General features: G+C 42.7%; 1 protein-coding gene across 1 annotated transcript; it reads right to left on the bottom strand.

Moving 5' to 3' along the window:
- Positions 1–1648: 1648 nt before the first annotated feature.
- Positions 1649–25157, bottom strand: LOC124291432 (lysosomal acid lipase/cholesteryl ester hydrolase-like). The gene is made up of 10 exons (XM_046728420.1): positions 24817–25157; positions 18812–19007; positions 17391–17510; positions 16404–16549; positions 7809–7895; positions 7069–7224; positions 5540–5611; positions 4124–4195; positions 3714–3800; positions 1649–3394 (listed from the first exon to the last, which is right to left on the bottom strand). The coding sequence occupies exons 1-10, from the start codon at positions 24955–24957 to the stop codon at positions 3245–3247; spliced, it is 1227 nt and encodes a 408-aa protein (XP_046584376.1). The 5' UTR covers positions 24958–25157; the 3' UTR covers positions 1649–3244.
- Between the last annotated feature and the right edge of the window lie 181 nt (positions 25158–25338).

The raw sequence follows: 25338 nt of genomic DNA, 5'->3' as shown, positions 1-25338 counted from the left end.
CTGTAATCATACCATACATACTTAGCTGCAGAGTATACATGGCCTGGCTGGATTGCTTCTCATGTTTATCAGCACATAATTACTGGACTTCTTACTGAATTGGAAAGTGTCTGTTAAGAACTTTAAATATATTTTGATAATGACATTTGTTGACAGCTCCCTACTGGAAATCAGTGACTCAGCTTCGTAGAAATCAGATCTCTGCATGAAGACCAGTGAACCCCCAAGGTCATGTAGTGTGAAGCCTGAGTGAACTTTGACCCCACCACCAATCTGAATGAAGGATGGGTGGTGGTGGTGGTGGTGGTGGTGGTGGAATTGGGTTTAACGTCGTGCTTGAGAATATTTCGCTCATATGACGACGTGCATGGGTGTGTATGTGTGTGATGCCGCGGCCGCGGCTGCTTGTACTAGCCCAAACTTCAGCTGGTTTTATAGTGCTAGCCCACTGAGATACCATGCTGCAGTGAAGCATGAATACCCCACTCAGACACATTATACTGACTCTGAGCCGACCAGTCCTTGTTGTACCCATTAATGCCGAGCGCCAGGGAGGGACCAACAAGTACCATATTTTAACGTCTTTTGGTATGACGCGGTCGGGGATCGAACCTGCGACCTTCCGCACTCCGGGCGGACGCTCTAACCACTACACCACGGAGGCGGTCGATGGGTTCTGGAGTTAAATGGATGTCAGAAACTTGTGCAGAATATTACACATATATAGAAGCTGCATGCTTGATGGGTAGTGTTTTTCCAGTATTAGCTATCACTCCTGTAACCCCATTCCTATACTCGCAATCTCCTACAGGACTTAATGTCCTACTTCTTCCCAGCAGGTCATGTATGTAGGTTTGCTTTCTGCTGTTGTCCGCCACGTCCCAGAGTTATCAGCAGACTGGACAGGTCAAGGCCACGGAAACCAAGACCAGGTTTGCTCCACATTCAACACAAGGAGCAGAACATGTGGCAGCTGGAAAAAAACAGCACCATAGTACAAATATGTGTACCAGAGGTGGAAATAACTTTAAAATTGCTAATGTACTCCGGTACAGTGGCACATGTAAAATCACTTGCCCTGATAATTTTTCCACTATACTGGCTGATTTTCTTGTTGATTTTTTAAATAAACAACATAATTAACATTGGAAAGTCAGCTGGACACCGGCTCAGCGTGACATACAAATTTGCTAGCCCGACAGAAAAAAACACTGGACTGGGCGTCGGGCAATGGGTTATTTCCACCCCTGTGTACGTGATTTACCCCTTGGGAAATGCCCAGCTGTTGGTGTCCAGCCTCTAAATCTGATCTCTTACTGCTATAGATAACCTCCGTAAGAGAAGATTTCACAACACCTGTCCTGAAGGTCACCTCATGCTAAACTTCAGAGACCTCTGACCATCCAATCTGAAGACTAGTTCTTGAGCCAATCAGATGGAGGGTTTGTGAAATATTTTGGTTCCATTCTTTACCATCTAAACTTTGAAATGTTGATTGAAAACAGGAATATACACACTGAACACAAAATTCATCTACTGTGAGGAATCATCTGAGCAAAACGATCTAATGAGGTTGGAATGTGTCAAACTGAACATCTATTGAAGTGAACAGAAATTTTCATTCTCTGAAAGATCACAAATACATCAGTATTAATCAACATACTTTATTTTGCAACATATAGGATACAAAATAGACCATCACACTAAATAATATGTGGATAGTGAGAAAAAAGCTTTCATGAAATACAATAACAGGAACAATAGGATTTTGATAACATGGACATGAAACCGTCATGAATTACTAGCATGTCCCAAGTATGTATAAACAAACTGATGTGAAAGCCCTTGATTATGTCAATTATGAAGTTTCCCTGATTTCATTTCCTTCCTGCATGTGTAAAACAACCCGCAACCATATCTGTATCAACAACACTTTAATAGAAACAACCATATCAATAAACAGCATGTTGATAGTCACACCAGGAATATAAGGCACATACGGCAGTTTCTTACAGGTATTCCCTGACTCCATACCAGTTTCATTTTTGATTTTTGACTTCATGTGGAAGGAAAACCTGAATTCATGCAGATCTTAGACATTCATCAGAGTGTTGCTGATGAACAAGATGCACTATGATGAACAATGACCTTGATCCCACAATCAAATATTTTCCAGGTTAGGAGACTAGATTCTGGGAATTATGGCACCATCATGACACAGTCTGTGTTCAGACACAGAATGCAAGCCTATGCTATCATTAGGAAGTTGAGATAGAATTAATGACAGTCAAGCACAAGTTCCATGGAATGGTATTTGAATGAATTTGGTAACAAACACTGTAAAGCCTTGCACATGGGGAACAGTTACATATACTGATGGTAAAAATAACAGAACACACAGCAGAAGTGTGTATTGCTGCATGTAGTAGAGATGATTCACATGACATCGGAATGTGTCAGTCCATGACGTTATACATACCTGATGTATTAATTTAGTTAATAAATGTCATGTTGAATCCATGAATCTTTAATATATAACAGCCGCTGTTCCCATCCATCCATTTATGTTCAGTATACATGCCACCCTCAACATCATCTGCATGTTAATACTCACTTAACCTGTCCCAATGTACAACTGTCCCAATGTACAACTGTCCCAATGTACAACAACTGTCCCAGTGTACAACTGTCCCAGTGTACAACTGTCCCAACTGTCCCAATGTAACAAATGTCCCAGTGAATAACTGTTCAGGTACAACTATATATGTACAATGACAACATAACAACAAATGTGTTAATGTCCCTCAGTACATATGTGCATGGAAGTGTTATTAGCAGTACCTGTCAATAAGAGATCATTCCTGGATTCACAGGGCCTTCACTACAAAAGGTTTCACTGTATTTGTATTTTGGCTTTGATGAATAACTTGGAATTTACCCCTTTTTTGAATTTGTTGGCAAAAACCTTGGATCCTCATACTAAATGGAAGCAAGTAGAAATCCTCTGTTCTGTTGTAGAAGCAACTCCATTTACCTCCTTCACTTGCCAACAATTTCATTTAAAGCAAGACATTTTAGGTTGATATAATTCCTCTCTGCTTTTTTCATCTTCATTCAGAACTTCACCTCTTACTTTGTTTTCGTGATCTCATGGTGTCCTCAGACTTTCAAGCAGAGAGGTACTTTATCAGAGTAAAAGATGTAATATTAATGAGATTAATCTGCCACCTCCTCCCTTCTGTCACTATGATCTCTTGATGATGTCAATGATATTTTTATACACAACTGTGGCAGCGTCCTTGCCCCAGATGAAGTCAAGATGATTCCACTTTGGGACGTAGAAACTCCCCTGCAGTTGACCGCGGGTCAGCTTGGACATCAGCAGCTTTACATCCTGCAGACAAAACACACTTCAGTAAATCAGTTCACCCAACATATGCTTGAAAACAAGTCCAGTGGGAAGGTCTGTTCACAATTGATCACAAAAGCAGAACAGTTTCTTCAGGTATTTTTGTGGTGTTATGTTGAACTACATCTAGAAAGCTAGTTATAAACATAAACACCAGGTGTTCATCAATATGTGTATGAGACCAAAACTTAAAGTGCAGAACAGATAGACAAGTGTGTGTATTTTGTTGACTTACCTGTACATCAGCCAGCCAGTCATTCTCGGCATAGAACAGGTAGACGTGTGTCCATGTTAGTTGACTTACCTGTACATCAGCCAGCCAGTCATTCTCGGCATAGAACAGGTAGACAGGTGTGTCCATTTTGTTGACATCATACAAAGGTGGTGTTGACTGTAAAAAAGTTTGATTTGTATTGAGATATGACAGAATAACGGATGTCTTGTGAAACAGACATCAGCATCTATGTACCATTTCAGGTGAATTCATCCAAACATTCCTCAGTATTCACACCTGTTTCTGAATACCTGACGGAACAAATGACTCAATCCAGTGACACCTGTTTTAAGGTGAAGCAATGCTGTTTAGTCAGATAAAGTTAGCTATGATACAGTGTTGTTCCATAAAGTCACCTTGCACCAAAAGCTCAGGTTGCTGGGGACCTATCTGACCAAGATCAGGGAAGCAGGACATCTGTGGTACACAATGTGACTCACCTGGTTGTAATGCTTCTGGTTATCTGCTGCAGATCCGTAGTCGTACATCTGGAAGGCCTTGCTCCTCACGCCCTGTAGGCAAACATGGGGGACTGAGAGACAGACTCTGTGTATGGTAGGGAAACATGGGGGACTGAGAGACAGGCTCTGTATGTGGTAGGGAAACATGGGGGACTGAGAGACAGACTCTGTGTATGGTAGGGCAACATGGGGGACTGAGAGACAGGCTCTGTATATGGTAGGGAAACATGGGGAACTGAGAGACAGGCTCTGTGTATGGTAGGGAAACATGGGGGACTGAGAGACAGGCTCTGTATATGGTAGGGAAACATGGGGGACTGAGAGACAGGCTCTGTATATGGTAGGGAAACATGGGGGACTGAGAGACAGACTCTGTATATGGTAGGGAAACATGGGGGACTGAATGACAGGCTCTGTATATGGTAGGGCAACATGGGGGACTGAGAGACAGACTCTGTATATGGTAGGGAAACATGGGGACTGAGAGACAGGCTCTGTATATGGTAGGGGAACATGGGGACTGAGACAGGCTCTGTATATGGTAGGGAAACATGGGGAACTGAGAGACTCTGCTCTGTATATGGTAGACAGGAACATGGGGACTGAGAGAGAGCTCTGTGTATGGTAGGGAAACATGGGGAACTGAATGACAGGCTCTGTATATGGTAGGGAAAAATGGGGGACTGAGAGACAGGCTCTGTATATGGTAGGGGAACATGGGGGACTGAGAGAGGCTCTGTATATGGTAGGGAAACATGGGGAACTGAGAGACAGGCTCTGTATATGGTAGGGGAACATGGGTGACTGAGAGATAGGCTCTGTATATGGTAGGGAAACATGGGGAACTGAATGACAGGCTCTGTATATGGTAGGGAAACATGGGGGACTGAGAGACAGGCTCTGTATATGGTAGGGGAACATGGGGGACTGAGAGAGGCTCTGTATATGGTAGGGAAACATGGGGGACTGAGAGACAGACTCTGTATATGGTAGGGGAACATGGGGGACTGAGAGACAGGCTCTGTATATGGTAGGGAAACATGGGGGACTGAGAGACAGTCTCCGTGTATGGTAGGGAAACATGGGGGACTGAGAGACAGGCTCTGTATATGGTAGGGCAACATGGGGGACTTAAAGACAGACTCTGTATATGGTAGGGGAACATGGGGGACTGAGAGAGGCTCTGTGTATGGCAGGGAAACATGGGGAACTGAATGACAGGCTCTGTATATGGTAGAAACGTGCATGAATTGTTTATATGTGTTTCTACCACTGCACACAGCAATAGACCAGCTAATCAGATGATTCAGTGACTGATATCCTGGGTCCCAATCTCCAACGGATTCATAGCAATACAAGCTATCATAACTATCAAGTTTAGCATTGCCTCCTCACCTGTGCGAAGTGTACCATGTCCTGTACTGAGGTTCCAGCAGGTGTGTGGCTGATGTACACTGGGAGCCGTGTCTGAAACAATCCAGCACTATTTATGTGAGATGTTTTACTGGGTAGAGTGACTGACCTGGGTTTTACAGGGAGAAGAAACTGATTTGGATATGGTTCTGCAGGTTTGAGAGATTGATCTGATTGAGGTTCTACAGAGAGGGAGACTGACCTGATTGGGGTTCTACAGAGAGGGAGACTGACCTGATTGAGGTTCTACAGAGAGGGAGACTGACCTGATTGAGGTTCTGCAGAGGGGAGACTGACCTGATTGAGGTTCTACAGAGAGGGAGACTGACCTGATTGAGGTTCTACAGAGAGGGAGACTGACCTGATTGGGGTTCTACAGAGAGGGAGACTGACCTGATTGAGGTTCTACAGAGAGGGAGACTGACCTGATTGAGGTTCTACAGAGAGGGAGACTGACCTGATTGATTGAGGTTCTACAGAGAGAGGAGACTGACCTGATTGTGGTTCTACAGAGGAGAGAGACTTCTGACCTGATTGAGGTTCTACAGAGAGGAGACTGACCTGATTGAGGTTCTACAAGCCTGATTGAGAGAGACTGACCTGATTGAGGAGACTGACCTGATTGGGGTTCTACAGATTGAGGGAGAGACTGACCTGATTGAGGTTCTACAGAGACTGAGGGAGACTGACCTGATTACAGAGGGTGACCTGATTCTACAGAGGGAGACTGACCTGATTGAGGTTCTACAGAGGAGGGAGGAGACTGACCTGATTGAGGGAGAGACTGACCTGATTGAGGTTCTACAGAGAGGGAGACTGGTTCTACAGAGAGGGAGACTGACCTGACTGTGGTTCTACAGAGGAGGGAGACTGACCTGATTGAGGTTCTATAGACAGGGAGACTGACCTGATTGAGGTTCTACAGAGAGGGAGACTGACCTGATTGTGGTTCTATAGAGGAGGGAGACTGACCTGATTGAGGTTCTATAGACAGGGAGACTGACCTGATTGAGGTTCTACAGAGAGGGAGACTGACCTGATTGAGGTTCTACAGAGGAGGGAGACTGACCTGATTGAGGTTCTATAGACAGGGAGACTGACCTGATAGAGGTTCTACAGAGAGGGAGACTGACCTGATTGAGGTTCTATAGAGAGGGAGACTGACCTGATTGAGGTTCTATAGACAGGGAGACTGACCTGATTGAGGTTCTATAGACAGGGAGACTGACCTGATTGAGGTTCTAGAGACAGGGAGACTGACCTGATTGAGGTTCTATAGACAGGGAGACTGACCTGACTGAGGTACTATAGACAGGGAGACTGACCTGATTGAGGTTCTACAGAGAGGGAGACTGACCTGATTGAGGTTCTACAGAGGGAGACTGACCTGATTGAGGTTCTATAGACAGGGAGACTGACCTGATTGAGGTTCTATAGACAGGGAGACTGACCTGATTGAGGTTCTACAGAGAGGGAGATTGACCTGACTGAGGTCCTACAGGGGAACTGACCTTGTTGAGATTAGACACATCGTATCCAGCAATGAGGAAGAGGACGTTGGAGCACAGAAAGCGTGTGTAATCGTCCACACACACTGTGTCGGCCAGAAGCTGCAGAATTTCGTTGTGGGGCAGGAAGTCCCTGTGCTTGAACAACTCGTATATAAACTGAAACACACACACAGAGGTCACAGGTCATAGGTCAGTGACATGTCCAGTCTTGGCTACAGATATTAGCTTCTTCAGATGCTCCTGCAAAAACACAAAAGCATGGACAAGGGAACCAAGAACAGTTCCTTCAACATACCTGCTAACAGCTTCATTAATTGTCAAACTTGAAGCTGTTGATGTTTGTCCTGTGTCAAGACAGATTTTCTTGTGTTTTCAGTACCATGCTCAGAGAGGTAAACATTGGAAGATAGGTTAACATTTGTAGGAAGGTGAACATTGTTCGATTTGTAAACATGGGAAGAGAGGTAATTGTTGGTAAGTAATCAGGAATGTTCCATTAGTTAAGACCAGTTTCTATGGTTACATATGTCCATAAATATTCATGTCACATTTGACTGTTATGTGTGTTTGTTGTTTCGCAGTGCACTCAGCAATATTCTGTCTGTAAGTAATCTAATCCAGACCATACTGTACTACTGAGCAATGGTTCATCTTACTACAATGTTGTATTCATAACAGCCATGCGTAATTCATGCAGTAAGTGTGACCCCCGACTGTGGCCATGCTGACAGTCCGCTCACCGTGTCAGAGATATCAGCCAGGTACTTGATCGGACTTAGGATCTCGCCCGTAGTGATAACAGGACCCATTGCAAAGAACTTCTTCACCTGGAAACATCCAAATATACATAAATGAACACCAAGATCAATACCCTTGTCATGAACACTGGATTTCATTGTGTTTTCAGTTAAACTTCCAGTCATAAACATTCCACATCAAAGGTTTATTCAAAGAGAGATATGTACTGCCAGGTTCATACAGCTGAGCAAACATCACGTATACCTTCATCAAGTGAAACCATGGTAACATAGATGATACTCCTGCCAGTGTACTCATCAACAGCAAGATTACAGAATCCTCTTTATATACAATGTAGACTCTTTACCCAGCTTGACACTAACATCCTACTTCAGCAGTTTGAAACATTTGTATACACCACTTGTTGGTTCATCTCTTGTTGTTTACTAACATCACATTCAGCAGTGGTCACCTCATACAACATCGGCAATTAGGGTATGATGACATGTTGTCACGTGATCACACTGGTCAGTGTGGTCACCTCATACAACATCGGCAGTTAGGGTATGATGACATGTTGTCACGTGATCACACTGGTCAGTGTGGTCACCTCATACAACATCGGCAGTTAGGGTATGATGACATGTTATCACATGATCACACTTGTGGTCACCTCATACAACATCGGCAGTTAGGGTATGATGACATGTTGTCACGTGATCACACTAGTCAGTGTGGTCACCTCATACAACATCGGCAATTAGGGTATGATGGCATGTTATCACGTGATCACACTAGTGGTCACCTCATACAACATCGGCAGTTAGGGTATGATGGCATGTTATCACGTGATCACACAAGTCAGTGTGGTCACCTCATACAACATTGGCAATTAGGGTATGATGGCATGTTATCACGTGATCACACTAGTGGTCACCTCATACAACATCGGCAGTTAGGGTATGATGGCATGTTATCACGTGATCACACTAGTCAGTGTGATCACCTCATACAACATCGGCAGTTAGGGTATGATGGCATGTTATCACGTGATCACACTAGTGGTCACCTCATACAACATCGGCAGTTAGGGTATGATGGCATGTTATCACGTGATCACACTAGTCAGTGTGGTCACCTCATACAACATTGGCAGTTAGGGTATGATGGCATGTTATCACGTGATCACACTAGTCAGTGTGGTCACCTCATACAACATAGGCAGTTAGGGTATGATGGCATGTTATCACGTGATCACACTAGTGGTCACCTCATACAACATCGGCAGTTAGGGTATGATGATATGTAATCACATGATCGCAATAGTCAGTGTGGTCACCTCATACATCGGCAGTTAGGGTATGGTGGCATGTTATCACGTGATCACACTAGTCAGTGTGGTCACCTCATACAACATTGGCAGTTAGGGTATGATGGCATGTTATCACGTGATCACACTAGTCAGTGTGGTCACCTCATACAACATAGGCAGTTAGGGTATGATGGCATGTTATCACGTGATCACACTAGTGGTCACCTCATACAACATCGGCAGTTAGGGTATGATGATATGTGATCACGTGATCGCACAAGTCAGTGTGGTCACCTCATACATCGGCAGTTAGGGTATGATGGCATGGTATCACATGATCACACTAGTGGGCACCTCATACAACATCGGCAGTTAGGGTATGATGGCGTGGTATCACGTGATCACACTAGTGGGCACCTCATACAACATCGGCAGTTAGGGTATGATGGCATGGTACCACATGATCACACTAGTGGTCACCTCATACAACATCGGCAGTTAGGGTATGATGGCCTGTTATCACGTGATCACACTAGTGGTCACCTCATACAACATAGGCAGTTAGGGTATGATGGCATGGTATCACATGATCACACTAGTGGTCACCTCATACAACATTGGCAGTTAGGGTATGATGGCATGGTATCACATGATCACACAAGTGGTCACCTCATACAACATTGGCAGTTAGGGTATGATGGCATGGTATCACATGATCACACAAGTGGTCACCTCATACAACATAGGCAGTTAGGGTATGATGGCATGTTATCACGTGATCACACTAGTCAGTGTGGTCACCTCATACAACATAGGCAGTTAGGGTATGATGGCATGGTATCACGTGATCACGCTAGTGGTCACCTCATACAACATTGGCAGTTAGGGTATGATGGCATGGTATCACATGATCACACAAGTGGTCACCTCATACAACATAGGCAGTTAGGGTATGATGGCATGGTATCACGTGATCACACTAGTCAGTGTGGTCACCTCATACAACATAGGCAGTTAGGGTATGATGGCATGGTATCACGTGATCACGCTAGTGGTCACCTCATACATCGGCAGTTAGGGTATGATGGCATGGTACCACATGATCACACTAGTGGTCACCTCATACAACATCGGCAGTTAGGGTATGATGGCCTGTTATCACGTGATCACACTAGTGGTCACCTCATACAACATAGGCAGTTAGGGTATGATGGCATGGTATCACATGATCACACTAGTGGTCACCTCATACAACATTGGCAGTTAGGGTATGATGGCATGGTATCACATGATCACACAAGTGGTCACCTCATACAACATTGGCAGTTAGGGTATGATGGCATGGTATCACATGATCACACAAGTGGTCACCTCATACAACATAGGCAGTTAGGGTATGATGGCATGTTATCACGTGATCACACTAGTCAGTGTGGTCACCTCATACAACATAGGCAGTTAGGGTATGATGGCATGGTATCACGTGATCACGCTAGTGGTCACCTCATACAACATTGGCAGTTAGGGTATGATGGCATGGTATCACATGATCACACAAGTGGTCACCTCATACAACATAGGCAGTTAGGGTATGATGGCATGGTATCAACGTGATCACACTAGTCAGTGTGGTCACCTCATACAACATAGGCAGTTAGGGTATGATGGCATGGTATCACGTGATCACGCTAGTGGTCACCTCATACATCGGCAGTTAGGGTATGATGGCATGGTATCACGTGATCACACTAGTGGTCACCTCATACAACATCGGCAGTTAGGGTATGATGGCATGTTATCACGTGATCACACTAGTGGTCACCTCATACAACATAGGCAGTTAGGGTATGATGGCATGTTATCACGTGATCGCACTAGTCAGTGTGGTCACCTCATACATCGGCAGTTAGGGTATGATGGCATGGTATCACATGATCACACTAGTGGTCACCTCATACATCGGCAGTTAGGGTATGATGGCATGGTATCACATGATCACACTAGTGGTCACCTCATACAACATCGTCAGTTAGGGTATGATGGCATGGTATCACATGATCACACTAGTGGTCACCTCATACAACATCGGCAGTTAGGGTATGATGACATGTTATCACATGATCACACTAGTGGTCACCTCATACAAGATCGGCAGTTAGGGTATGATGGCATGTTATCACGTGATCACACTTGTGGTCACCTCATACAACATCGGCAGTTAGGGTATGATGATATGTTATCACGTGATCACACTAGTGGTCACCTCATACAACATTGGCAGTTAGGGTATGATGGCATGTTATCACGTGATCACACTAGTGGTCACCTCATACAACATCGGCAGTTAGGGTATGATGATATGTTATCACATGATCACACTAGTCAGTGTGGTCACCTCATACAACATCGGCAGTTAGGGTATGATGATATGTGATCACGTGATCGCACTAGTCAGTGTGGTCACCTCATACATCGGCAGTTAGGGTATGATGGCATGGTATCACATGATCACACTAGTGGGCACCTCATACAACATCGGCAGTTAGGGTATGATGGCGTGGTATCACGTGATCACACTAGTGGGCACCTCATACAACATCGGCAGTTAGGGTATGATGGCATGGTACCACATGATCACACTAGTGGTCATCTCATACATCGGCAGTTAGGGTATGATGGCCTGTTATCACGTGATCACACTAGTGGTCACCTCATACAACATAGGCAGTTAGGGTATGATGGCATGGTATCACATGATCACACTAGTGGTCACCTCATACAACATTGGCAGTTAGGGTATGATGGCATGGTATCACATGATCACACAAGTGGTCACCTCATACAACATTGGCAGTTAGGGTATGATGGCATGGTATCACATGATCACACAAGTGGTCACCTCATACAACATAGGCAGTTAGGGTATGATGGCATGTTATCACGTGATCACACTAGTCAGTGTGGTCACCTCATACAACATAGGCAGTTAGGGTATGATGGCATGGTATCACGTGATCACACTAGTGGTCACCTCATACAACATCGGCAGTTAGGGTATGATGGCATGTTATCACGTGATCACACTTGTGGTCACCTCATACAACATAGGCAGTTAGGGTATGATGGCATGTTATCACGTGATCGCACTAGTCAGTGTGGTCACCTCATACATCGGCAGTTAGGGTATGATGGCATGGTATCACATGATCACACTAGTGGTCACGTCATACATCGGCAGTTAGGGTATGATGGCATGGTATCACATGATCACACTAGTGGTCACCTCATACAACATCGTCAGTTAGGGTATGATGGCATGGTATCACATGATCACACTAGTGGTCACCTCATACAACATCGGCAGTTAGGGTATGATGACATGTTATCACATGATCACACTAGTGGTCACCTCATACAACATCGGCAGTTAGGGTATGATGGCATGTTATCACGTGATCACACTAGTGGTCACCTCATACAACATCGGCAGTTAGGGTATGATGACATGTTATCACGTGATCACACTAGTGGTCACCTCATACAACATTGGCAGTTAGGGTATGATGGCCTGTTATCACGTGATCACACTAGTGGTCACCTCATACAACATCGGCAGCTAGGGTATGATGACATGTTTTCACGTGATCACATTAGTCATTGTGGTCACCTCATACAACATAGGCAGTTAGGGTATGATGACATGTTATTCTAGCCTAGAATCTCGACCAGCGACAGTTACTACGGGCCTATTATAGCCTAGAATCTCGACCAGCGACAGTTATATGGGCCTATTCTAGCCTAGAATCTTGACCAGCGACAGTTACAATGGGCCTATTCTAGCCTAGAATCTCGACCAGCGACAGTTACTACGGGCCTATTCTAGCCTAGAATCTTGACCAGCGACAGTTACTATGGGCCTATTCTAGCCTAGAATCTCGACCAGCAACAGTAGCTACGGGCCTATTCTAGCCTAGAATCTTGACCAGCGACAGTTACTATGGGCCTATTCTAGCCTAGAATCTCGAATCAGCTTATTACAGTTACTACGGGCCTATTCTAGCCTAGAATCCTCTAATTCGACCAGCGACAGTTACTATGGGCCTATTCTAGCCTAGAATCTCGACCAGCAACAGTTATATGGGCCTATTCTAGCTTAGAATCTCGACCAGCGACAGTTACTATGGGCCTATTCTAGCCTAGAATCCTCGACCAGCGATAGTTAGCTACTATGGGCCTATTCTAGCCTTAGAATCTCGACCAGCTTGACAGTTACTATGGGCCTATTCTAGCCTAGAATCTCGACCAGCGACAGTTATATGGGCCTATTCTAGCTTAGAATCTCGATTCAGCCGGCAGTTACTATGGGCCTATTCTAGCCTAGAATCTCGACCAGCTTACAGTTATATGGGCCTATTCTAGCCTAGAATCTCGACCAGCGACAGCCGTTACTATGGACCTATTCTAGCCTAGAAATCTAATTCGACCAGCGACAATTACTATGGGCCTATTCTAGCCTAGAATCCGACCAGCGACAGTTATATGGGCCTATTCTAGCCTAGAATCACCTAAGCCAGCGACAGTTACTATGGACCTATTCTAGCCTAGAATCTCGACCAGCCACAGTTACTACGGGCCTATTCTAGCCTAGAATCTCGACCAGCGACAGTTACTATGGGCCTCTGCTAGCTTAGAATCTCGACCAGCCGACAGTTACTAATGGGCCTATTCTAGCCTTAGAATCTCGACCAGAACAGTTATAGTTGGGCCTATTCTAGCCTAGAATCTCGACCAGCAACAGTTGCTCACGGGCCTATTCTAGCCTAGAATCTCTAACCAGCGACAGTTATATGGGCCTATTCTAGCTTAGAATCTCGACCAGCAACAGTTACTATGGGCCTATTCTAGCTTAGAATCTCAACCAGCAACAGTAGCTATTGGTCTATTTTAGCCTAGAATCCCGACCAGCAACAGTAGCTATGGGCCTATTCTAGCTTAGAATCTCGACCAGCAACAGTAGCTTTGGCGGGCCTATTCTAGCCTAGAATCTTGACCAGCGACAGTTACTATGGGCCTATTCTAGCCTAGAATCTCGACCAGCGACAGTTACTACGGGCCTATTCTAGCCTAGAATCTCGACCAGCGACAGTTACTACGGGCCTATTATAGCCTAGAATCTCGACCAGCGACAGTTATATGGGCCTATTCTAGCCTAGAATCTTGACCAGCGACAGTTACAATGGGCCTATTCTAGCCTAGAATCTCTAACCAGTGACAGTTACTACCGGGCCTATTCTAGCCTAGAATCTTGACCAGCGACAGTTACTATATGGGCCTATTCTAGCCTAGAATCTCGACCAGCAACAGTAGCTCACGGGCCTATTCTAGCCTAGAATCTCCAACCAGCGACAGTTACTATGGGCCTATTCTAGCCTAGAATCTCGACCAGCGACAGTTACTCACACGGGCCTATTCTAGCCTAGAATCTCGACCAGCCGACAGTTACTATGGGCCTATTCTAGCCTAGAATCTCGACCAGCAACAGTTATATGGGCCTATTCTAGCTTAGAATCTCGACCAGCGACAGTTACTATGGGCCTATTCTAGCCTAGAATCTCGACCAGCGACAGTTACTACGGGCCTATTCTAGCCTAGAATCTCGACCAGCGACAGTTACTATGGGCCTATTCTAGCCTAGAATCTCGACCAGCGACAGTTATATGGGCCTATTCTAGCTTAGAATCTCGACCAGCGGCAGTTACTATGGGCCTATTCTAGCCTAGAATCTCGACCAGCGACAGTTATATGGGCCTATTCTAGCCTAGAATCTCGACCAGCGACAGTTACTATGGACCTATTCTAGCCTAGAATCTCGACCAGCGACAATTACTATGGGCCTATTCTAGCCTAGAATCTCGACCAGCGACAGTTATATGGGCCTATTCTAGCCTAGAATCTCGACCAGCGACAGTTACTATGGACCTATTCTAGCCTAGAATCTCGACCAGCGACAGTTACTACGGGCCTATTCTAGCCTAGAATCTCGACCAGCGACAGTTACTATGGGCCTCTGCTAGCTTAGAATCTCGACCAGCGACAGTTACTACGGGCCTATTCTAGCCTAGAATCTCGACCAGCGACAGTTATATGGGCCTATTCTAGCCTAGAATCTCGACCAGCAACAGTTGCTACGGGCCTATTCTAGCCTAGAATCTCGACCAGCGACAGTTATATGGGCCTATTCTAGCTTAGAATCTCGACCAGCAACAGTTACTATGGGCCTATTCTAGCTTAGAATCTCAACCAGCAACAGTAGCTATTGGCCTATTTTAGCCTAGAATCCCGACCAGCAACAGTAGCTATGGGCCTATTCTAGCTTAGAATCTCGACCAGCAACAGTTACTATGGGCCTATTCTAGCCTAGAATCTCGACCAGCGACAGTTATATGGGCCTATTCTAGCTTAGAATCTCGACCAGCAACAGTTACCAGGGCCTATTCTAGCTTAGAATCTCGACCAGCAACAGTAGCTATTGGCCTATTTTAGCCTAGAATCCCGACCAGCAACAGTAGCTATGGGCCTATTCTAGCTTAGAATCTCGACCAGCAACAGTTACTATGGGCCTATTCTAGCCTAGAATCTCGACCAGCGACAGTTATATGGGCCTATTCTAGCTTAGAATCTCGACCAGCAACAGTTACCAGGGCCTATTCTAGCTTAGAATCTCGACCAGCAACAGTAGCTATTGGCCTATTTTAGCCTAGAATCCCGACCAGCAACAGTAGCTATGGGCCTATTCTAGCTTAGAATCTCAACCCACGACAGTTGCTTGGGGCCTATTCTAGCCTACAATCTCGACCCACGACAGTTAATTGGGGCCTATTCTAGCTTAGAATCTTGACCAGTGACAGTTACTACGGGCCTATTCTAGCTTAGAGTCTCGACCAGCAACAGTTACTATGGGCCTATTTAGCTTAGAATCTCGACCAGCAACAGTTGCTAGGGACCTATTCTAGCTTAGAATCTCGACCAGCGACAGTTGCTAGGGACCTATTCTCGAATCTCGACCAGCAACAATTGCTCTGGACCTACTCTAGCCTAGAATCTCGAGAAGCATGTTCAATGTGATGGCCCCCCACTGAAATTTATGTACAAAATACGTGACACCCCCCACCCCGCCACAAATACAAAATCAATGACAACACCCTAGTACATGCATACAAAATTGATCCCCCTCCAATGCACTGCACATTATTGGAGTTATGGAGATATTTCACTTCTCTCATACCTTTTTATTCATTTCTGGATATTGAGATAGGGCTGCAAAGGCTTGCAAGGTTCCCTGGGAATGACCTACATAGTAGAGGTCTGATTGGCCAGACTGCTTGAGGGCGAAGTTCAACTGTGCCGGGAAGTCATACTTGGCAAATTCGTGATTGTCTTAAAGAGCTATTGACTGTAGTAGGCACACAGGATGAGTTATTCTACATGTACATGAAATATGGTCTTGTCTGTGACTGTAGTAGTTACACTATGTAAGAGTTATTCTATGTGAAATATGGATTGTCTTAGCTGGTGTGACTGCTACTGTAGTATGGAAGTTATCTATGTACTATGTGAAATATGGAGGTTGATCTATGTGAAATTGGAGCTTGTGACTGTAGTAGGTACAGTTATTCTATGTGAAATATGGATTGTCTTAAGCTGTGACTGTAGTAGGTTAATGCTATGTGAAATGTGGATTGTCTTAGAGCTGTGACTGTAGTAGGTACAGTTATTCTATGTGAAATGTGGATTGTCTTAGAGCTGTGACTGTAGTAGGTAGTAGTGATGCTATGTGAAATGTGGATTGTCTTAGCGCTGTGACTGTAGTAGGTACAGTTATTCTATGTGAAATGTGGATTGTCTTAGCGCTGTGACTGTAGTAGGCACAGTTATTCTATGTGAAATGTGGATTGTCTTAGAGCTGTGACTGTAGTAGGCACAGTGATGCTATGTGAAGTGTAGATTGTCTTAGCGCTGTGACTGTAGTAGGTACAGTGATGCTATGTGAAATGTGGATTGTCTTAGCGCTGTGACTGTAGTAGGTACAGTGATGCTATGGGAAATATGGATTATCTTAATGCTAAGATGTTTTCTTGGAATGCCTCATCAACACCAAAAGCTCGACTTTTCATATTTCTTGATTTGTTTCTCTGTTTACAGTCTATTCAAGTATTAATTATTTGTCTCCTGTGCACTGTGTTCAGCAAGATTGCAGGTGTCATTGTCTCTACATACCTGAAAGCCCAGAATGCATCTTGATCTGGTTTGAGGGAAACATGTCGGAGAGAGTAGGTATTGCAGCGGTTGTTGCCGAGCCAGACATCAAAGCCAGCATCAGCCAGTATATATGCTAGGCAAGATAAATATATTCTCAAATGAGGATGTATCAGTATTGAACTGTTTCTCATGTCAACAGTGAAAGAAGTGTTATACAAATCCTTAACCATCTAACATGAACACATGCTACAAAACAACAATCCGATAAAATAAAATTTAACAATTTTGAACAAACTAAATCTTGGGTGGTACAAAGCTTGAAAACCAAGGAAATGGCACAAAACATCATTGCCAAGGTGAGATATTGAGTCATACACAACATCCCGATACAGACAAAATCTGACAAGTCATCGGACATATTGTGCTGTGTATGTAGTCAGAGATTTATGACTTGCATATTTTCTTAACCAAGTACAAAGTCCATGTGAACATGCGAGTTGACTATGGGGGTAAATATAAACACAATACATCCTCCATTCCCGGTAATTCAGCTTCAAAAGTTGGTGTGGGCAGGCAGAATGTTTTCTGTGTGTAAGATAAATCCATGAACTCAGAATTAATCATCTGTCTCGTACATCTACATATATAATGATGGAGAGCTGTGACTGACAGTAAATGTCCAAGAGAGGCCTGCTGTATTGAAGAACGCCTTACTTATAAACATACCAACAATCTTGTTTCTGTTATTTAAATGATTCTCTGAAAGAAGCAACCAATATTTCTACTATTTATGATTCTCTGAAAGAGGCAACCTATGTTTCTACTATTTATGATTCTCTGAAAGAGGCAACTAGCTTTTTCTGCACACCAACTGTTCTTGAATTATTGAAAACGTAAAATCTATTTTACAAACAAAACGATATATTTTTATCCTGGTAAGGAATCCATTCAAAGTTCAAGATGAAATCCTCATCTGTTAAAGACTTAAGGCTTCTGAGCATGTGCAATGATATGACATCTGTAGCAGGGGTGGAAATAACCCATTGCCCGACGCCCGAGTCCAGTGTTTTTTTCTGTCGGCCAAGCAAATTTGTATATCACACTGTACCGGTGTCCAGTTGATATTCCAATATTAATTATGTTGTTTATTAAAAAATCAACAAGAAAATGGCCGGTATAGTGGAAACATTATCAGGGCAAGTGATTTTGCCATGTACTGGAGTACACTAGCAATTTTAAAGTTATTTCCACCCCCATGTAGAAATCTTAAAATGAAAACAAAGTATGGCACAGAACGCCAGTCTTTGATATCCCAAACCTCATAATTCCAAACTCTATTACCAAGAATCTGCTAACTCAAAACATACAGACCCAAGTCAACTGTGCACTATTCATTGAGCTATCTTCTAATTGAAAAAGAGAACATTTGTGTACCTAAACTTTCATTGGCCAGATTGGTGACGAAGTTGGTGGAGGAACAGAGCAGCCCGTGCTGCAGGAAGACCACAGGACGTTGGGGGTCCTTGTTCCGTACCCCGTACGGTATACGCTGTACCCCTAGGAGGTAGCCATCCTCCGTCTGTACACTGTACTCCTCACATGGGTAGCCCTTGCTCGTGATCAGCTGGCTCTACAAGACCACAACAAATGTAAGAAGTGTAATGATAAAACAAATTATGTGAATTTCAAACATGCCTGTGTGTGACTGTTTGCAAGGATTATGTTTAGTTCAGATTTGGTTTGAGGAGAGCTCTACTGAACCAGGCAGAGTAGCATTATTTCTGTCATCAGCATTGATTCTAGTAAATAATTAAAGAGCCTTAAGACTGGTTTACATCTTGGGGTCACCTCCACTAGTGAGCAGTAGCTATACTGAACCAGGCAGGGAAACAATAAATACCGTCATCAGCATCTTGACCTATGACTAGCCTGTGGGATGAAACTACCAACATTCAGCAGTCCAGGCAGACACTCCATCCTGTACACCACCAAGGTGGTCTGTAACAATATAGCACTGTGATGGAATGTGATTACTTCTGGCTCTACGCCTTCCATACTGGAGACTTCCTCACTGTTGACAGTTTCTCCTGAGTCCAGTTGAGTTTAATGCCACTTACAACAGTATTCCAGCTGCATCATGGCACATCAGCTCAAGAGTAGGAGGGAGGCCCGAAGTGATGCAGCTTTCTGACATTTACCACGCTGATGGAAGCAAACACCACAGGTGTGGTGCTGACAAACCTTTAACATAATCAAGCCCACAATCACAGGTGTCTGACCTGCCTAAGGGATGCAACATGGTGAATTGCAATGTCTTTGATGGCTGGGCAACCATGACCAACTACGTCCAGTAGATTGCAAGGTACACTGTGTGTCCTGAACAGATGCTCACAAACTAGACTAACGCTTAGTCTCTGAATATATATAGTTTTGATAGAAACAAATAATTCCTTTTAAACTGAAAAGGAGCCCAAGTGAGAAGGGAGCTTCATAACCTGAGGAAATCTAGACTTGCTTCATTTAGGGCTTTAGCACTGCAGAGAGGACGAGGAAGAAGGGAAACTAATGTGGTTCAGGGATTGTTGAACAGACTACTCACAAACAATCATCAATGTTGCTAGCATTTAAGGGATCAAAATGGTGCTTAATTTGTGTGCCACGGCATGGTAAATATTAAAATGGCACGAAAAAATATTTTCAATGTGCCCTGGTATCAAGATTAAAATTAAAATAATACACACAATGATTCAATTAATGGAAAATGTGATAAATTTGACCAACTCAAATTATTTAAAACATATTTTGGCACCCATTAGACTGCACGTCAGTGGTACTCTCAGTCTCACAGCTCAACATGGCTGCGGCCATTTTGAATGCCAGTGAGCGTGACAGGAAATCTTATTTTGGATGATAACACAGCTTGTGGGCTAGTTATGGTCCAGGACAAATGAAGCTGAACAGATTTGATAACGTTTAGGAAATCTTGTTCTCAGGTTTAGGGCTGGGACGGGTACTCGGGTACTCAAATCCGGGTCGGGTACAGCTGGAATCGAGTCCTATTTCTAGGAATCGGGTACCCGGAAAAGGAGAGAATTCTGTAATGGCAAGGGCAGATAATAGCTTGTCTTTTTCATGATTGACTTAGCACTCATTTGCATCATTGGTATTGTCCGATTAATAGAGGTTATTATTAACAACTATAATATATCTGAGCATGAGCAGTGAGTAGTCAAGTTACAGTAACAGCAGGAGCGAAAAGTTCAATCTGTGTTTTAAGGAGGAATGTAAGTAATGGTGTTACTCTCTATATTGTTTAAACCAACGCAAATTATATAGCCTAAGTTGAGTTTCAGTGTCTTATTGCTATCATTTCAAGTTTTCTTGAAAAATGTCTGTCAACTCGTGATTGAATAATCAGAAAGTTGACAGAAGCGCTTTATTCCTTACATTTCCGGGTACTCGATTCCGATTCGGGTAAGTACATGCGGGTACTCGATTCCATTTTCTCCTACCCGTCCCAGCCCTACTCAGGTTTACAGTTTTACATATTTTTTACTGATTTATTAAACAATAATTGAAATAACATAATTGTTTTGATGTTTTAAGTCTAATTGGATGATCAAAAGGTATGGGCACAACTTATTTTCACAAAAGCACATGTAAATTATCTGCCTGGTGTCCTATAGCACCCTCAGAAACAAATAGAGTCTCTACACCTGCATTTCATCCCTGATATTATGAAAACTATCATTAGCATAGTGTAGTATCAATCTGTGTCATTATTGCTGAGCTGAAATGTGAATAAGTTCAATTACAACTATATTTCCCAATTACTTAGTACTGCTACATTCTCCATGTAATTTCACAATCATGTGTAGTTTTCAACTTCCCCAATTAGGTGCCACCTGTTCAAATAATAATACTATCATATGGGCTGGGCATATGAAACATATTAAATATCTGTTGAAAATTACATTCAAACTTTTGGTTGCATCAAAGCTGGAGAAATGAATATTTTAGTATACAGCTGAGAACACAGTGAATCCAGATCATTACTGAACATCATAGTGTGTGTGCACTGCATCTACTCCACAAGAAACAAATACAGATGTCATCGGGAACTACTTCCTGTTGTTTCTACTAACACACACTAATGTAAAACATCATCTAATTAATTAACTCCAACATGGTTGAATTACTTTAATGATCATCATGAAGGAAGTACATCAGTAACACACACTAAAAAAACCTTCCTACTCTAGTGATCTTCCCTCATGTCACTGACTGAATATATAACAGAATAGTTAATTTCTGCTTCGTCTGTTCACATATCTGTAGTTGTGTTTTCCTAAAACCTGATGTTTACAATGTTGAAGTATGTCTTCACAGTTCGATGAATTTGTAGTGTGTTGTTTCAGATCAAGTGAAAAGAACAAACTGATAGTAATGAGTGAGTGAAGTTAGTTTTCCAGTGATCAACAGCCACTCAGCAATATTCCAGCTATATGTCGCATCTTACGACAAGCATGGGTCTGTAAATAATCGAGTCTGGACTGGGTCCGACAATATTTCCCACTTCTGTGTAACTAGATCAGCCTCTTCCCAGCATACTTGATTAATTCACACAAGGTGCTGTACACAGGGAGTGTGGTTTCAGCAGCTCATAAAAGAGAACTAAAATTTGTACATTCATTGCTGGTAGAGAAACTCAGTTTGTAAAAGGTCTACCAACATTTTAAATCATGCAGAAATACAAAGCACAAATGATATACACATGATAAAACTGGTAGATTGTCTTGTATCTACCACAATTACATGATGGAATGTGGAATGTGTCTTACATTTGGATTTTATTTCATTGGCAAATTTGTGCTAACAGGTATGAATAATCATATCTCCAAATTCTTTAAGGTAAAATTGATATTTTTACTCTAACACACAATGTAGTGATGGTAAATTATGAAACAATAAGTCAACAATGGCTTTTATAGGTGTTCGTGTGCCTCTACATTTGGCAATACTCAGTTACTTAACTTAATTGATTCTATTTTTGATGAAGATTGGCTATAAATGTCTTGATCTTTACAAAACTGGGAATCTAAGCATATCATGGGCAGGAATCTATCAAGGATTCTAAACTGAAAGCCCTTGGCAGACAAATAAGAGGAATTTAATTAAAAAATGTTGTGAAATACGACTTTCTTAAAAGTTTCTCAATTTCTGGGTAGTATTTGGACCTTATGTATTCAATAAGAAATTCAATCATCTTCAAGTCATCTTTTCATGACACCGACTGTTTTAATCTTCTGTTTAAATGTTTACTGAAAACCTTCAACAGTGAGGTCACCGTGACCTGAGCATCACTCCGTGCAATAGACACATCGCACATGTATATGTAAAATTGCATTCACTGGCTGCCCAACAGTTATCGCCATATTTTAGCGATATTTACAAAATTACTATGCCTTTCGTTAAATTAATGAAACAAATTTAATTATGATACTTAATTAGCTATTCACCGATGTGTCCAGCCCATTCACTGCCGCCGATCATGTTTTTACATAATGCGGCGGAAGGGATTCAAAGCAGTACAAATAGATGTTTTCTCACACAGTTATCGCCACGTAGAATTTTTCATGCCATTCGTGATATAATATATATATATTTATATCATACAGTAACCTCGAATAATTGATTGTGTGACTATTTGAGTGTTTCTTTTACAGTAGATTGATAGGAAATGAAACAATTAATGACTTGTGAACTTGAACTTGCTATTATATAGGTCGTTGAACTTGCTATTTGTATAGGGTTCATTTCTTTATCTTTAATTTTTCTCTTATGTTACTTACTGTGAATAATTTGCTTTTGCTGTCCTTTATTGTGGTCAAATACCGTGGGGGAAAATACCGGAATTGTAATTGACAGGAACTGCGCACGTGTGATGCTGATGTATTCGCGATAACTGTTATGTGGCAATAGCTGTTCGCTTGCCAGTAATGTTTCAAAGATTTCGTTTGAGACACTCGTTATGGAACCGCGCACGTGTGATACTGATGTACTGGCGATAACTGTTACGTGGCGATAACTGTTAGCTTGCCAGTAAAGTTTCAAAGATTTCATTTAGGACACTCGCTAGGGATCGCACCATCAATCAAATGTTTTGTGAAAGTTGGTGAAGTTTGACAAGTTCAAAATCTGGCTGACATGCAATAAGGAAATATGAGGACAATATGGATAGTATTGCTTCGAGCGATTAAATGAAATGGGCACTTAACAAATACTTCCTTTCCTTGACAAAAATTGTAAAACCTCATTAGGGCCTCATTGTGGTTATTCGTCCTGTTGTCAGTGATATGCAATAACTCTGCAAACTTTAGTAATTAGTAACTGCTTCAATAACAGAATTGGCAACTTGTGTATTCCAACCTGGGAAGTTTTACTGACAACTGTTTCAGACATGGTGGCAAATATCAGCCTTTCAGAAGATCCAGATGAATACCTTCATAGGTCATGACTGTCTTCCTTGCCAGGAAAGTGATGGGGGAAAAGTCAAACATCCTATACCGGAATTGTAATTGACCAGAACAATGTATGCGTGATACTGATGTATTTGTGATAACTGTTACTCAGTAATAACTGTTTGGCAGCCAGTATACCGCAGAACATATTAAATATTCTGAAATACTTCTGAGAAGACACTTAATATGTTGACATTGACAGAAGATTGTAATTTAATCCCAAACACAACGCCCTGCTCAATTATCTAGAATCTAGAGTAAGTGATCATACACTTCATCATTTGTTCATGGTATAAAGTGTCACTAACACTGCAGATGTGTTTAGACATTGTATGATATACAGGCTGTACAAATATAATCAGATAGTTTCAGTCTGTGCTAATTAGTATTATATGTGCTGTACTAATATCATTAACACGTAAAATCTGTACTAATACTAGATCTAAACTGGTACTAGAATCTAAACTATGAGTCCATTCATAATTTATGGCTTGGGGCGGTGTGTGTGTGTGTGTGTGTGTGTGTGTGTGTGTGTGTGTGTGTGTGTGTGTGTGTGTGTGTGTGTGTGTGTTTTATGATGATGATTTTAAGGGGGTCACCCATTTCGTTCTGGGGGGAGGTGGGGGTCATCAATTTTGTACACATGAACTAGCGTATGTCAGCAATTTGTGCATAAATTTTAGAAATTATGCTAAAAATTATTGGAAGGGCGGGGGTGGGGTTGTCAGTGATTTTGTACATGACATGATAGGGGGGGTCCTAAAAGAAAATGGGGGGGCGGCATTCACATTGTACATGCTTCTCCATAAAAATGATCACCATCCCCTTAGCCATAAATTATGAACGGTGCCTAAGATCGACACAATCTGAAAAAATACCCAGAAGCTGAAGGTACAGGGCAAATTTGTTTTTACTCACAACATTCATGTTGACCTCTGGGTCAATTTCTTGCTTGCGATAGCGTTTTAGCAAAGCTCCTACGTCGTCCATGGCGTAAGATCGCACTGCTGTCACGTGTAGACAAGCCAGGAGCCATAACATCACTTTAACCGGCACCATCGTATTCTCTGATTTCTTTATTCCGCGCCTCTCCTACTGCAACTGACCGGCGAGAAATGCCCGTCAGATGAACATTCTCATGCCCTTATCTCCTGTCATTGTCATGTGATCAAGCCACCCTGAGAGTGTGACATGATTTTGCCGGCGTATAACACTCGACTGCTGAGGTCGACACTTGGTCCCAAATCAAACTAGAGTTATTCGCCTTTGCAATATAGACTTGCGTTCAGTCGCAGTGCGCGTATCGTGTAATTAAATTGCTCTTTGCCGTTTCTCTTTATGACGAACATCAAACGTAGAATGTCAAGCGCTTTCGTTATTAACATTGGAAATATCAGTACTTTCTGATATGTCAGTAGTTATTTTCATATTTGTGGTTTG

This window comes from Haliotis rubra, unplaced genomic scaffold (genome assembly GCF_003918875.1).
Source record: "Haliotis rubra isolate DU_JTF1 unplaced genomic scaffold, ASM391887v1 Scf491, whole genome shotgun sequence".
In the NCBI taxonomy this organism is placed as follows: domain Eukaryota; kingdom Metazoa; phylum Mollusca; class Gastropoda; order Lepetellida; family Haliotidae; genus Haliotis; species Haliotis rubra.
This window is presented reverse-complemented; position numbering and strand designations above follow the sequence as displayed.

What these genes read in the sequence shown, in the direction of transcription:
- LOC124291432 (XM_046728420.1), bottom strand. Translation starts at nt 24,957, where the DNA reads ATGGTGCCGGTTAAAGTGATGTTATGGCTCCTGGCTTGTCTACACGTG. An exon ending in ACATGGTACACTTCGCACAG is followed by an intron (nt 4,196 to 5,539) that starts GTGAGGAGGCAA and finishes GTTTGCCTACAG; the next exon opens with GGCGTGAGGAGCAAGGCCTT. An exon ending in ACCAGAAGCATTACAACCAG is followed by an intron (nt 3,801 to 4,123) that starts GTGAGTCACATT and finishes ACTTTTTTACAG; the next exon opens with TCAACACCACCTTTGTATGA.